The sequence below is a fragment of the Taudactylus pleione genome, unplaced genomic scaffold (assembly GCF_031769625.1).
Source record: "Taudactylus pleione unplaced genomic scaffold, aTauple2 ptg000937l, whole genome shotgun sequence".
In the NCBI taxonomy this organism is placed as follows: domain Eukaryota; kingdom Metazoa; phylum Chordata; class Amphibia; order Anura; family Myobatrachidae; genus Taudactylus; species Taudactylus pleione.
In genome coordinates this window covers 356,964-372,556 of record NW_028285338.1, presented here as the reverse complement: position 1 = coordinate 372,556, position 15,593 = coordinate 356,964, and the positions used below count along the sequence as shown (strand labels likewise).

Sequence of the window (15,593 nt, the reverse complement as noted above, 5' to 3'; positions counted from 1 at the left end):
AGATGTGTAAAGATAATCAAGAAGTGTTAATAAAATAAGAAGAATTAAAATGACATAAATGGGGATGGTCCTTGGCTGGAATTTTTTGGGGTACCTTGCACCTCGGACATGAACCCCTTAATGTTAGGGACACCAGTATAGAGGAGCCTTGATGCTGGCCCGGTGCTTAATCATATGTATGCAAATGTATTTAACTAATACCTCTGAATTTCTATTAATATGTAGGATTCAAGTATTTTTGCTAATATTGCTGCAGTGTGCTGGAGGGAATCTCCTTTTTTCTCTGTGGTTCAGTATAAACCCCGCCCTTTACAAACACCTGAGCAATATCATTAAGCTGATGTGAGCGACCACCATACTTTCTATTTGCAGTTCTGAGAGGCATGAAAGGAGCCAGCATTGGGAGGATGTGCTGGTCCGTATAGTGCCATTTGGAGGTTTCTGGGGTACCTCCTATGCTAGTCTGCTCTCAGCTTATACATGTGCTGTAATTATAGAGTACATTAATTTGTAATTATATGGCCCAGAGTGGGTGCAACTTTTAGGTAGCAATAATTATTTTGGGGTGAGCATTTGGGTGTGGGGTCCCCAGAGTTGCTCTGGCTGGGCCTTTTCAGGGCATCACCACTTAATTCACATATATACTTTTTTATCACCTCTCTATTGGTTTGTTTATTATTTATGTTATTTTAATTCTTCCTTATTTTATTAACACTTATTGATTATCTTTACACATCTATGTATGTAACTAATACCTCTGAGTTCCTATTATTATGTAGGATTCAAGTATTTTTGTTGCTATTGCTGCAGTGTTCTGGAGGGAATCTCCTTTTTTCTCTGAGGTTCAGTGTAAACCCCACCCTTTATGGGCACCTGTACAATGTCATCGGGCTGATGTGAGCGACCACCATACTTTTTGTATGCACTCTTAACAATGTGTTAATAATTAAAAACAAAGAGAAGGAAACCTTAGCTTTGGTGCATGTTAAAGCATACTTGAGGTTTGTCCTTTTTTTTTGAGCCATGAAAAAGCACAATATTTGAAATGTCTCCACAGTCAACCCTAAATAAACGGAACCATGAGGCCTTTACCCAGAACACTTTGTTTTGGTTTTACAAACCACTATTTAGACCAGCATCATCATATGCTCACTACTATTCCATGTTGTTTTTTAGAAATCATAATTACGACTTTATGGTCTACACTATAATTTGCAGTAAAAAACATCACAAAAGTTTTGAAGGTGTGAGTTTCTACACACATAAGTATTATACCTTGTGGTTTTTTGTACTGTTTGTTTGTACAAACATTCTGTATTAAAAAAAAAAAATAAGCTTCATTTGTAATGTCTTAATTATGTCATCTATGCCCAACACAGGCCTTGTGTAGCTGTTAGTGTTTCAGACATATGCACTTGTTAACGCTTGTCTATCTCTTATTTAATAAGTAACATGTAGTGGGCTACCCTCTGTTACCTGGCCCTGTATATTGAGGCAATGGCACTTTAGCTCATGGTTTTTTTTTTGAGTTTACTATTATTTAAATTTCATGGGAGGGCACAAATGCAGATTTTCACCCTATTCTGCCTTTTTTAAAATTTTTAACAATGTGTTTCTTAGCCTAAATGTATTGTGTTGGACTTGGTTTTGTTTAACTTGTTAACCAGGTTTCATACATTTTTGGTGGTTTGTGGCAAGATAAAGGGAATGTCAATAGATTTGTTTTTTTACACTCTTTGTTGTTTTTAAAATTTTTGGCATCTGTATTATGGCTTATAAAATGTATTGGCCAAAACATTACTACAATGTGAATAAACCCCTGCCCATTTTTAGACCATTATTGAAAAAAAACACTTGGCCCAGGCATGTTCGCATATTTTTGTTTTTTTATGCTAGGTCTCATCTTCATTGCCCTCCCACTATTTTTGCCCTATAATAAAGTAGTATATTACAATGTTTTGGGTTTATGTGGCCATTTTTTTCAAAATTAAACTGTCTTATATTCTCTACAGATCCACAGATGGTGAATGCTGTCCTGATCCAGGAGCTCCGTTTGGCCAGGCAATATTTGTCCCACCTGGATGGCTGCATTGCAAGAATTATTTTTATTTTGGAGCAGGCCTGATTGATTTAGATTTTTGTTTGTTTTGTTTAGATTGGATTTGTGCCACAATTAAAATTGATTTTGTAAATACCATAGACTCCAGATTAATTGTACTGAAGTGTATAATCAAGTTGGCCAAATGTTTATTGTTTTTTTGTGGTTATTCACAAACTAATTTTCAGATTAACACAAACATTCATAATTCAATGGTTACCAGGCATGTTTTTTTTTTTTGGCCTCCAATTTTTCAAAAAAGCCATAATTTCACAATTTAAAATAATAAGCTAATATTTATCACAAATACACTGATTTCCACTAATACCCATATGTAACATATGTTCCTACAGCTTGTTTTAATCTGGGGCACTTTTGTTCTTTTTAAATCCCTAAAAATACCTGTATAGGCTTAAACCCACTTGTGACAAAAAAGCAATCAATATTACATCAAACAATAATGTAAAATAGCAATGATTTAAGGGGTGTTCATATTGTTTACCTTTATACTCCAAAGATACAATGTATGTGATGTGGAACTGTTACATTTATTTTTAAATAATAAAGCCCAACACACATAAATTTGTCAACATAAAAAAGGACAAAAGGATATATACCAAAGAAAGGTTGCACAATCAATAATCAAGAACTGTTTGAAATTGGAGAATCACATGTTGGTCCAATCCAGCAAAAGTGTTATTTGGCAAAATGGTATTGTCAATGTGTTGTACATGTTTTTTGGAAGGTAAAAATGTGATAGGGAGAGGAAAATATAAAAAACAAAAATTTGTAACATACATGGCATCAATTCCAAATTCAAACATTGAAAATCAACCAAACAAAAATGACCAAAACTTCCTACTTAAATATGAAAATCAATGCTACATTGTGAAATACATACCTAAAATAATGAGCAACCACAGCACTGTGTATGGCCCCCCAGGACAGTCTCACACCACCTACCTCATGGGGACCATCCTCCGGCAAGGCATCCTCTGGCTGTTGGTACTCAACTCCTTATGGCGATGCTATGAAATATCACTCACAGGACCACGATCTTCGAAACCATATCTGTCAAATACATTAGTTTGCCACCAGAGCGGTGAAGGCATCTGAATTTGCCCTTTAAAAGGCCAATACTGTGCTCCACCACCTGCCTGGTGGCAGTAAACGCGACATTATATTGTGTTTGTGGCCCTGGTGTGGGGGCCAAATAAGGAGTCAGCAGCCAGGGCGTGCAAGGATATCCACTGTCTCCTGCAGCAAAAGATCCAGACAAATACATTTCAGAAAAAAGCAGTTACATTAACTTCATTTGGCAAACACATACACATATTTTACTTACCCAGAAGCCACGTGTCACCAGCTTGCAGTGTGGATATTTTTTGCCAAATCCCTGAATGCTGTATTACAAATGCATCATGTGCACTTCATGGAAATTTTGGATTCAGGGACATGATCTGGAGGGAAGCATCACACAGCACCATCACATTCAACTAATGGTAATGTTTACGGTTACGGTATATATATTCATGCAATGCAGGATGCTGAAGTGCTATGTGAGTGCCATCCACTACCCCTATGATGTGTGAAAAGTAATCAATGTCCCTAAACTGCTGCTTTACCACACCAAGGGCTTCCATATCCAAAGGCATACTAATAAAATGGCCAATATGCTTAAAAATGCATCTATGACACGCCTCAGGATCCAAAAAAATGATGGCTGAGAAAAGCCAGCCACCACACCCACTGTGGTCTGGAAGGACCCTTAGGTGCTGAAATGTAACACCAACATCAACTGTGTTAGTGGTGGTATTGATGTTAGAATGTCAATTTGACTTTCTAGATCACGCTCTATTAATAAGAGAGTGTCTAGGATAATGCTGGGCGGGAGGCGGTAGGTTAACACAACCTCATCTGGCATTCCAAAAAGGGTGACCAGTGTTCGATATATCTGGGGCCTTGCATGCCTCCATTTTTGGAGACCAACAATACCAAAGCTAATTTTTGACATTTTCTTTCTTTACAGAACCAGAGGAGGAACATTCTGCTCCTGAGGTGAGGTCTGGGCCCAGCACATATGGAGGCTCTGCAGGGGATGACCCAATTTCACCATCTGGGGACCCTGTGGAGCCCACTCCTGGGGCACCACCTACCCATGCCTTGTCCCTCCTCACCGAGTTGGTCAACCAGACTCAGGAGAATACATCTGTTCTCCTGAGGATGGAGACCACTCTGGTGAGGATAGATGGCAGTCTGCTGAGAGTGGTGGAGGCCCTGGAGACATGTTCTGCAGCCCAGAATCGGTTGGCTGATGCCAAGGAGCAGGCAAACAGAATTGCCATGCTGGAGCAACCCTCCTTCCAGAAATTCCACCAAGGATCACCACCTCTGGCAGCCCAACAGCCACCCCCCAAACTATGACGAGCCCTATGCCTAGTCCAGAGCCAATACCATCAAGCTCTGGCCAGGCCAGTTGGCGTGTTACATGCCAGTCGACTGTGGCGGAGCCGAATCTTCAGCCGAGGTGTAGAAAACACAGCAAATAGCACAGCCTATCTCAAACTTCAGCCATTCATGTGCAGTCCCCATATTTGTTGTAACCCATACCTCCATCTCCTTTCTCATGATTTTAAAATGGTTGTTCATTTAAAGTTATTCTTTTCATTTTGTTTCTTCACAAATGTTTAAAGGTATGAATTTAAATGTGTATAAATTGTGTTACCCAAACTACAGAAAAACAAAAAATAAAAACTTTGAATGACCAAAAATTTTCAGTTGTAATAACATTGCCATATATACAGGGTTAATAAACCCAGGAAAAAGCCATTGGATTCTAAAAAACTGCTGCTGGCAATAAAATGCAAAAGTTACGAACCTTTTTAGATATAAACACGTTTGCTAAGGAATCCATAGAAAATGTATTAGGATTATTCGCAAATGCAAATACACCGGAATAATGGGTCAGGCAATTATCCCTGTTATTAGCAACAACTTCAGCGATTATTAGGAGCTTGCATTGTGTGGTTACAAATAGAAACATCACTCCTAACATCAGTTACATTAGATAGTATCGAATCTACTATGGGGCTTGCGGGAGCCCATACCCTACCACAAGCTGTATGATCATCCAGATCTCAAACTTGCTCACATCTGGCCTTCTATGTCGCTCGCAGCAGGTAATGTATGTACGCCACTAAAACACCGTGCGAAAGCTGGGGCACGCCTGCATTTTTAAACCACCACCTCCGTCCATACCCACAAACGGCCTTTCCCTTCAATCTACTATCGGGAGTCACTTCCTGCCCGTAGGCCATACAAGCAAAGGAATTTGTCATCGCAAGGACTCGTATGCACATGTGCACAACGAAGTGCACGCATGCGTGGTCTAACAACATCGGCCGCGTACGAGCGAGCGGCCGCCTGCGAGCGGCTCTGATTGAGGTCCATAGTTTGCATAAAATGTTCTAAATAAAATAATCACCAGGAACAGGGAACCAATGACATGGATATTTTTCCTTACTTGTAGGTTCCAAAGTCTCAGTGCTCAGAGAACTGTCTGATGGGGTCCAGGAAGGTTCCTATGGCTGGTAAACACTCCTGTTGCTATAGCTGTGTCCTGTGCTCAGAGGGGGAAATATCTAATGTGACAGGTATGTTACACTTAATCTTATTAATAATCTAAAAAAATACCTATTGACATATTAAATTCAATAATGTACATCTAATCCATTTATTACTGAATGACTCATTTGCAAACTAGACTCAGTTTTAAATGTGAATAAAGGCTGTTGCCCAATTAACATAAAATATAACCTTTATTATGTATCCTTAAAATAAAAAGCAAGGGAAATATTAAAAATAGAAAAAAATTGAAAAAAATAATAAATATATTTATTTATTAATCTTGTCTTCAATGTGTTCATATGTTTGGTCTTTGTCCTATATTGTATTACATGGAATTACCAAACACAGAGATCATGCTATACTGTGAGTTATGAGATCCACACTGGTCCTGTGAAAGTCTACAGATGAACATATGAGGTAACTGAGCTATTCCAAAATTAATCAGTTAGATTCTAAGATCTAAAATGATCCTAAGTACATCCACAGATATGGAAATATTAATGACAGCACCGCTCCAATGTAATCAAGTGATAGCATGGGTCCATGTTTAACCAATGGTCACAAATGTTGCCCTCACCATCAAGAATATATATGACACATGAACATACATTGGAAAGATTCATTAGTGGTTTTAATCTTCATATATTTAAATATATAGCAAGAGATCACAATAAACCACTACTCTAATAAATGTATCTATCTATCAAATTCCTGTCAGCTCAAAACGTTCACCTAAATGTTAATATATTGCTAGTGTTGCTGTATCCATAATATATGTAACATGTCTCCCAAGGGCATCTCAAAATAACCATTAAGTACTCCTAAATACCAAGATCACATCGTTGAATAGGACTTAACAGGCTGTACCGCCATTAATTAATGCAATATCCAAAATGGCCTAGATGTAACTGCCTATCTGGTTATCATATAACAATACAAGACACTGTGTCAGTTCTATCACTTTTAACAAGGCAGTTTCCTAAAATGGAGCAATATTTAATGTATCTTGAGCACTCTTACTAGCAATATCTTTATTTAACCTCAATTACTAGCCCTATATTCAATCCATACACACAGATACAGGGACCATGTGGAGTAATTAGCGTCTCCTGATCATTATAATAGTTTACTTAATACAATGATTGAATTCCACAGGCTACATATATTGTATTAGATATAGCCACTATCCAGCTGTAATTATGTAATCGTGAACAGTGTATCAATATTGTCACCATTCACGAGGGAATCTTCCCATAATAGCCACATGTAACAACTATATTCATTCAGGATTGTATATCATTCACAAGAATTAAGTTTATTCTCCTGGGTTAGATCTACACCCATAAATAGAGAGGTCACGTGAGATGTTTAGTGTCTTTCTCTAACAATTGTAGCCGGAGTAGAGATATTCATAATAATTCTAAACACAGGACCATAGTGGTATCTGCAAAATAATGCTAGTAGCGCACAGTACAGCTGTTAAACAACATTGTAGCCTGATGGCATCATGTATTTTGAAGACATATGATAAATTTAGCTGTTAAAACATGCAGCACATGCTGTCAGGTGAGTGCTGCTACCCTGATGTACGTTTCGCTCTAAGACGCTCAGCTAATCTTAAGGATAAATTGGTACACCACCATTTTGTTAAGAGGAAGAAAATAATTCAGTAGACCAAGGGCTCTTTTAAATGCGAAGATTGCAAAGCTTGCAAGTTCATGCAAAAAACTAAGGAATTTATGGATAAATATGGCAGGATACATCAAATTCAAGATCTAATCAACTGTAGAACATCTGGAGTTATTTATTGTATTACGTGCCCATGCAAGATGCATTATATTGGCATGACGACCAGACCATTAAAACAAAGTGTCCTGGAGCATGGAGGATCGATTAGGAATTCCTAAAAAAGACCTTGAAAAGTTTAAACAACTTACATCAGTGGCCAGACATTTCTATGTCCACTAATATGGTAAGTATCAGGGAAATCCAGAAGTATTGAAGATCTTTGGCATAGAACAAATACACATAAGAGGTGGCGATCTCACTCAGGAACTATTGAAACGAGAAAGCCAGTGGTCTTTTTCTTTTTGGTAGTTTACAACCAACTGGACTAAATGAATATATCAATTACAATATCTTCTTGGAATAAATGGGGATGAGATATATAGTTTATGTCTAAGAGAATATATTTAGAGAGGTTATAATTGAAAGATCTAATTTACTTTAGTCTATTAAATGATTTTTTTTATAGATGGGAAATACAGAATCTCTATATAATGGGATAAATATATAGGGATTAACTACACACTTCTACACTTTTATTTGCACTTACACTTAATATATGTTTATATTTACTGGCACTTTAAACAACAAAGGATTAATAATATTTTGTATTCAATAAATATGTATTAATCATATTTATATTTACACTTACATTTGGATCAATTTATTATTAATTTTATTTCAACTGCTTAGTGTATATACATAGAAACACTTTTGTTGTTTGTTTTTTATGTTTATTCTTATTTATAATGTAGTAGCTTTTTTCTTATATTAATATTGTAGCTACTCGTATGTTTTTCTAACAAGTATTTATCTTTATCTCACAACACACTGAGTTGTTGATTGTATTAATTTTTAATATTTGCTGGGACCGACTATTGTTATTAACAATTGACATATATTATATTTATTTGTGTTTAATAATGAATTTTATTTATCTATAGTATTTATGATAAATGAACTCTAATATATTATTACCTCTGAAACATGAAGTTATATATATATTTCACATACTTCAATATCCCAGTGATCAAGATAAATAAAGTGTGTATATATATATATATATATATATATATATATATATAGAACCTTACTATGAGAAACTATTGAAGTCTATCATGAAAGGATGCTAATAAATAGGAATGGTCACCAGGGATTTAATATTGATATGTAATTCGGCTGAATAGAAAATTCCGGGTTTACTCCATCCCCGAATCAACAAACACTGAATAGTAGGTGATGGAGCAACAGCGTTGATATGAGAACATCTCTGTCTATCAAATTCTGGAAGAGTGATTCGCTCCAAATGTGAATAAAGGAACAAGCATCCCCGGTGGTCGGGTTGCTCCTATGAATAAGCTCAGTGCGAAACGTATGTCAGGGTAGCAGTATGCGCCTGACAGCATGTGCTGCATGTTTTTAACAGCTAAATTTATCATATGTCTTCAAAATACATGATGCCATCAGGCTATAATGTTGTTTAAAAGCTGTACTGTGCGCTACTAGCATTATTTTGCAGATACCACTATGGTCCGGTGTTTGGAATTATTATGAATATCTCTACTCCGGCTACAATTGTTAAAGAAAGACACTAAACATCTCACGTGACCTCTCTATTTATGGGTGTAGATCTAACCCAGGAGAATAAACTTAATTCTTGTGAATGATATACAATCCTGAATGAATAAAGTTGTTACATGTGGCTATTATGGGAAGATTCCCTCATGAATGGTGACAATATTGATACACTGTTCACGATTACATAATTACAGCTGGATAGTGGCTATATCTAATACAATATATGTAGCCTGTGGAATTCAATCATTGTATTAAGTAAACTATTATAATGATCAGGAGACGCTAATTACTCCACGTGGTCCCTGTATCTGTGTGCATGGATTGAATATAGGGCTAGTAATTGAGATTAAATAAAGAGATTGCTAGTAAGAGTGCTCAAGATACATTAAATATTGCTCCATTTTAGGAAACTGCCTTGTTAAAAGTGACAGAACTGACACAGTGTCTTGTATTGTTATATGATGACCAGATAGGCAGTTACATCTAGCCCTTTTGGATATTGCATTAATTAATGGAAGTACAGCCTGTTACGTCCTATTCAACGATGTGATCTTGGTATTTCGGAGCATTTAATGGTTATTTTGAGATGCCCTTGGGATACATGTTACATATATTATGGATACAGCAACACTAGCAATATATTAACATTTAGGTGAATGTTTTGAGCTGATAGGAATTTGATAGATAGATAGATACATTTATCAGAGTAGTTGTTTATTGTGATCTCTTGCTATATATTTTAATAAGAAGATTAAAACCACTAATGAATCTTTCCAATGTATGTTCATGTGTCATAAATATTCTTGACGGTGAGGGCAACATTTGTGACCATTGGTTAAACATGAACCCATGCTACCACTTGATTACATTGGAGCGGTGCCGTCATTAATATTTCCATATCTGTGGATGTACTTAGGATCATTTTAGATCTTAGAATCTAACCGATTAATTTTGGAATAGCTCAGTCACCTCATATGTTCATCTGTAGACTTTCACAGGACCAGTGTGGATCTCATAACCCACAGTATAGCATGATCTCTGTGTTTGGTAATTCCATGTAATACAATATAGGACAAAGACCAAACATATGAACACATTGAAGACAAGATTAATAAATAAATATATTTATTGTTTTTTTTAAAAAAAATTCTATTTTTAATATTTCCCTTGCTTTTTATTTTAAGGATACATAATAAAGGTTATATTTTATGTTAATTTGGCAACAGCCTTTATTCCCACATCCTAGATGGTGAATGAAATATACCAATGGTAAATATGATCTTGTGAGTGCCTCATTAGGAACACATTTCTCTTTGTTTTTTTCTTAAGTCTATTTTTGTTCCATGATAACATATTAATACTAATACTAAATAAGAAGGAAATATCATACTCAATTCTTGGAATATCAGTCTGTGCGGATACAATTTTGCTTCAGTTTTAAATGTGTGAGAGGATATTTGCTTTCAGTGTCTGTACACTACAAATGGTTATTTGCTTCACAAAGACCTGCGGGACTCCTTATGGTGTGGAAGTGGGGTGCCATAAAAAACCCAAAACACTTAGTTTCCTGAAAAATATCTTCAGAGCAGATAATTGCATCAGTTCAGAGCATTTATGCATTTTGTTAAGCCCAGGACAAAGATGTAACTTCTTGGTCTTTCATTTATTAAACTAAACATATTTTCAACAATTTTTGGGATTAATCCTTATGTTTAAAGGTAAAATACATTTTAGAGGGGGTTCCTCTCATTTGTGATGCAGATTTGAAAATTGTGTAACTGGTCCATGGAGGTGGACAATGTGCAACGATTATGAACCAGGGCTATACCAGATCACAATATCCATGAAACAAAGTCCCACAATACTCAAAAAGTGTTAGTTGATATATCAGAATGCAATTCTATGAACAAACAATTTAAATTTTATTACATTTACAGAAAACCTCCAGCATAAAAGGAGTGAAAATAAACAGTAACTCACCAGTGTAACAGTGTGGGGGGATACATTGGAGGCACTTCACTAAACAAGCTGATATCAAGACACAACATGAGAGGTTGTCCAGTCAATAAGCAAGTTATTATGTTGAAGCCATGGGAACTTTAGGACCAGGAGGTTGAAGACCTTGGGAATGATTAGGAATGTTAAAGGGCCCAATTCGTTACATAATGCAATATAGAATATGCACAAAGTTCAGTGCGATAGTATGCTAATCCATAGAGATTGCCACAGCACTAGAAAAGGATGCCCACTATACTTTACACACACATCCGTAATGGTTATCATGGCTTCAGGAACATTGGTACAATCGAGTAACAACTGATCCATATGCACAGTAAAGGCAGGTCAGACCTTACTCAGGAATTGCTTACTTCAGAGCACGTTATGAGGCTTCAGGCTGCATATGGTATTGCAGTGGATAATTTATGCACACCCATGCAATGGCATACAAATGCACTGGCACACCTGCGTTTGACCAACCACCTGCGTAACCACTCACAAACAGTACTTCCTGTCAATCACTCTGCGATGGGTCTGCGTAGTCACTGCAATCGCAGTCCCGATCGCAATTTTTCTCCAAAGACTTTCTCATGTTCTTCTGAAGTGAGACAGCAATGGCCAATTTGCTAGGGCTCCTCAGAGCTAGGAAACTAGGGTCAGAAAAATTGAGTAGGACGAGTCTTGGGGTGCTCAATTCTACCCCTTTCTTGATCCCTCTCAAAGAAGTGGAGGTCCAACCTGTTACAGATAGAAATGAATTCATTGAGATTGGATCTTAAATCACAATATGCTAGCTCATCTTTAGTACAGTCTGAAATGACTTGCCAGATAACAGCGACAACCGCCTCATTGTTCCACGAAAGTCCAGATTACAAAGTTCTGAATTGCACAATGTATTTTCTCACTGTATGATCCTTGATGTAGTCGCAAAATTTTGGATTTAGCTGATGTGGTTCACCCAGGCTTGTCAAAATGCTATGTATTGTGGTAAGTTGTCAACATCCAGCAGGATAGTGTCAGATTTGTCCCACAGTGGAGATGTCCTGCCAAGGCTTGTCTGAAGGAGTAATGAAATTATATAGGTGGTCTTAGTTCAAGCCATAGTGAAATTTCCAGACTATTTTGAAGTGAAAACTACATTTGTTTAAGAAACCCCTTTAGCATTGTATGTGGCTGGTATGGTAAGATGGGCCAGGTGTCAGAATGTAGGCTTGTCTATTTAAGACACTTTAACAGAGTCCATATGTGTAGATAGGACTTGAAGAAATTACATAACTTGTCAGCAACCATGATAATCTCATTTGTATCTCTCCCCTTAACTCGGACCCTCTCTCCTGTGACCTCTGGAATGCCAGATCTGTCTGTAACAAACTGGTCCCCACCCATGATCTTGTTTTCTGAAAATGTGTTAAGGCATCAGATGATAACAGAAAATTATAATCCCATGTAGTGGGACAAGTAAAGAGATAGAAAGAGAAGTGCAAGTCAATTGGTGAACAAGTTAATATACAGTAGATGTCATGGTCTTCAATTACTTGCAAATTGGTGATAGTGGGTGGGGAGGTAAGGAAAATATTTGTGAATAGAGGGGAGGGAAATCTTAGATATTTTAACATTGTAGGGCAGAAAATATCCTTCAACATCAAGAGGGGATGGGAGTCACACTAAAAATGGACAGTGGACATTTCCAATAGATATGGAGGAAGGACAAGGTAGCTGAGCAACCTTTCCTACGCAGGGTGGAAGCTGTAGGAATAATATATTGGAGCAATGTCAGGACCAGGTACCATCTATATGATAAGTTATAAACCTTTCTTTAAAATAAATGCAAATAAAGAACCTAAAAGTGTCTGTCTATATGTCAGACCAATCATCCACATCCAGGGGTTCACCCAAGTCTGCCAACCAATTTAGGTCATGAATACATCTGTAAGGTGTGTCAGAGGTGAGGACAGGGTTTTAGAAGAACAAGATGAGTCCCCAGGGAGACAAGCAGAGTGGCAATCATGTTCTAAGGGGTTGAACGGACTAGAGGAAAGTCTATGGGGGTGTGTAAGAAAAGTCTAACTTTGTAAGTATTGATAAAAGACAGAGGTTTCGAGAAGGAGAAGCTATTAAAGCTGTTGTAAATTAGGGAATACACCTCTGACAAAGATCTTATACAGACAGAGATAGTCATAGGGATTTCTGCGACTCAGAACTACAGATCCTGCTCTATTTCCTAAACATACAGTACCCTATTTATTATCTATCTTACAGCATTAGTACTCTATCTTGTCAGAGTACTTCTGGGGCTGACTGTATACAGCTATTCATTTTATACCAGTTCCTTTTTATTAAGGGATATTAGTACCCTATATGTGTCCATTCTCATTACATAATAAAGGCATCAAACCTTGGTTCATTGCATATTGCCAGCCATACTACTTTCAAATTAATTAAAACAATATACATTTCTACTCTATTTTCTAAATTTTCTTTACCTCCATCAGGCTCTCTCATCTGGGTCCCTTTTCTACGATATCCCCCTGCAATGTTTATAACAACAGGGGAGAGTGCGCAATAATATCCCAGGACTTTTCTTCCTTCAATGGTCCATTTAACATCATTATTTAGCTTTCATAATTTTGAGAAATTCTTCATTTATTTGCAGATTATTATCTGCACTAAGGTGTATATTTGAAAGCGGTGTGCTTTCCCCAATAATTGACATCATTACATTCATTAGGGATTTGGGTGTATGTCATATTTGCACAAACATATTTTCGCCATACGCTATACGGTTAGATGAGTATTTCTCTGTTTTTTTTATATGAATGTATTATATATCTGACCCTTGCTTAGTGTCTTGGATTATGATTGATTATTATATCAACTTAGATCACCTTTGATTATTACTATTTTTTGTAGATTATTGTATATTTATTTAAGAAATTGCACATGACCATGTGCTATATATGATTTGAATATGTACCGTTGTTAGATTTATATGTAATTTTGTATTTTTTCATGTACTTTGAATACTCTGCAATTCGGGAGAATATTCTTCCACTTTTCAAGGTTCTTTATTAAATGTTAAGTTTTATCCTATTTATTCATTACTTCATTTACATACTATGTTTTTCTGTATTTATGTCAAGAGTGCCCCAGAATAGGCAAAATTTGTCTTTTTCTTTTTTGCTCTAAGCGAAAAATACCCCTTTAAAGATATTGTTACAAAATGTAATACAACACCCTAGGCCATGAGGAGAAGGCAGATGGAGAGATTCCAGAAAGAAAATTAGGGTTACTACAAAGCAGCAGTAGAGGGAAGGGAGTGGGAGCTACAGTACAGCGTATGGGGTATTACATCTGTGTCACAATGTAAAGGACAAACCTATCATTGTATGGGAGCAAGCTTTAGGAGGGCAGTTGGAGCATGGGGACGAGAAGATTGCAGAGTGCATGGACGGGGAGAGAATAGCGAACACTATGTTCACCAAGAACCATGATCCTGACAGCAAGTGCATGAGAATGCAGGAAGCTAGTTGTGCAAAAGTATTTTTTGTACTTGGCAAAACCCAGACCTTTGCTAAATCTGGGGCACTGCAAGACACCAGGCCAATCCTAGGCTTCTGTCAGAGTTCAGCAGGGGATCGGCCGTCCCTTACCATCCCGCCGGCTTCCTCTGACTTCCTGAGGAGTCGGGCGGCTGGCACGGTGACGTGGGAGGAGCTGAGCATTCACCCTGTAGCTGTGGTGTCAGGCGACCAGGTGAGCGGGGATTGCAGTTTCCATCATGGGCGCCGCCATGACACTTTTCCTATGTCAGTACATCCTTCCCTGAGTGGCCCGGCTGGTCAGCTGATGCTGTGGGCCTAACAGCAGGCTTCCTGGGGTATATATCCAGCTCCTGTGCTCCAGGTAGTTGCCTGAACAATCATTGTTGCCACTAGTGTAACTAGAGGAGTCTCGTTCCAGGTTACCGTGCTTCCAGTGTGTTTTTTCCCAGAAGCTTCTAAGCGATCTCACCACAGTGCCGTTACTATCTACAGCCTGTGTGCAAGTTTAACCTCCATCTCTCCACAGTGCCTTTACTAATCAACAGCCTGTGTGCAAGTTTAACCTCCATCTCTCCACAGTGCCTTTACTAATCAACAGCCTGTGTGAAAGTTTAACCTCCATCTCTCCACAGTGCCTTTACTAAGCAACAGCCTGTGTGCAAGTTAACCCTCCATCTCACCACAGTGCTTTACCATCACAGCCTGTGTGCAAGTTAACCCTTCATCTCATCACAGTGCTTTACCATCACAGCCTGTGTGCAAGTTAACCCTTCATCTCATCACAGTGCTTTTACCATCACAGCCTGTGTGCAAGATAACCATTCATCTCACCGCAGTGCTTTTACCATCACAGCCTGTTTGCAAGTTAACCCTTCATCTCATTGCACCCTAGTGCATGATCTCCGGCCGGCAATCCGGTATATACTTCGTGGGATATCCAGCTGTTACCTCAGCCTACCAATAAA

General features: G+C 37.6%; 1 protein-coding gene across 15 annotated transcripts in view; it reads left to right on the top strand.

Annotated features, from left to right (window-relative positions):
• Nucleotides 1-15,593, top strand: part of LOC148473300 (vomeronasal type-2 receptor 26-like) — a 174,149-nt gene that overhangs the window by 139,330 nt on the left and 19,226 nt on the right. For all 15 annotated transcript variants that reach the window (XM_088459824.1, XM_088459819.1, XM_088459818.1 and 12 more), the window contains one exon: nt 5,628-5,751. In XM_088459824.1, the coding sequence (XP_088315950.1) occupies nt 5,661-5,751 (91 nt within the window). In that variant the 5' untranslated portion in view covers nt 5,628-5,660. The remainder of the gene's footprint in view (nt 1-5,627; nt 5,752-15,593) is intronic.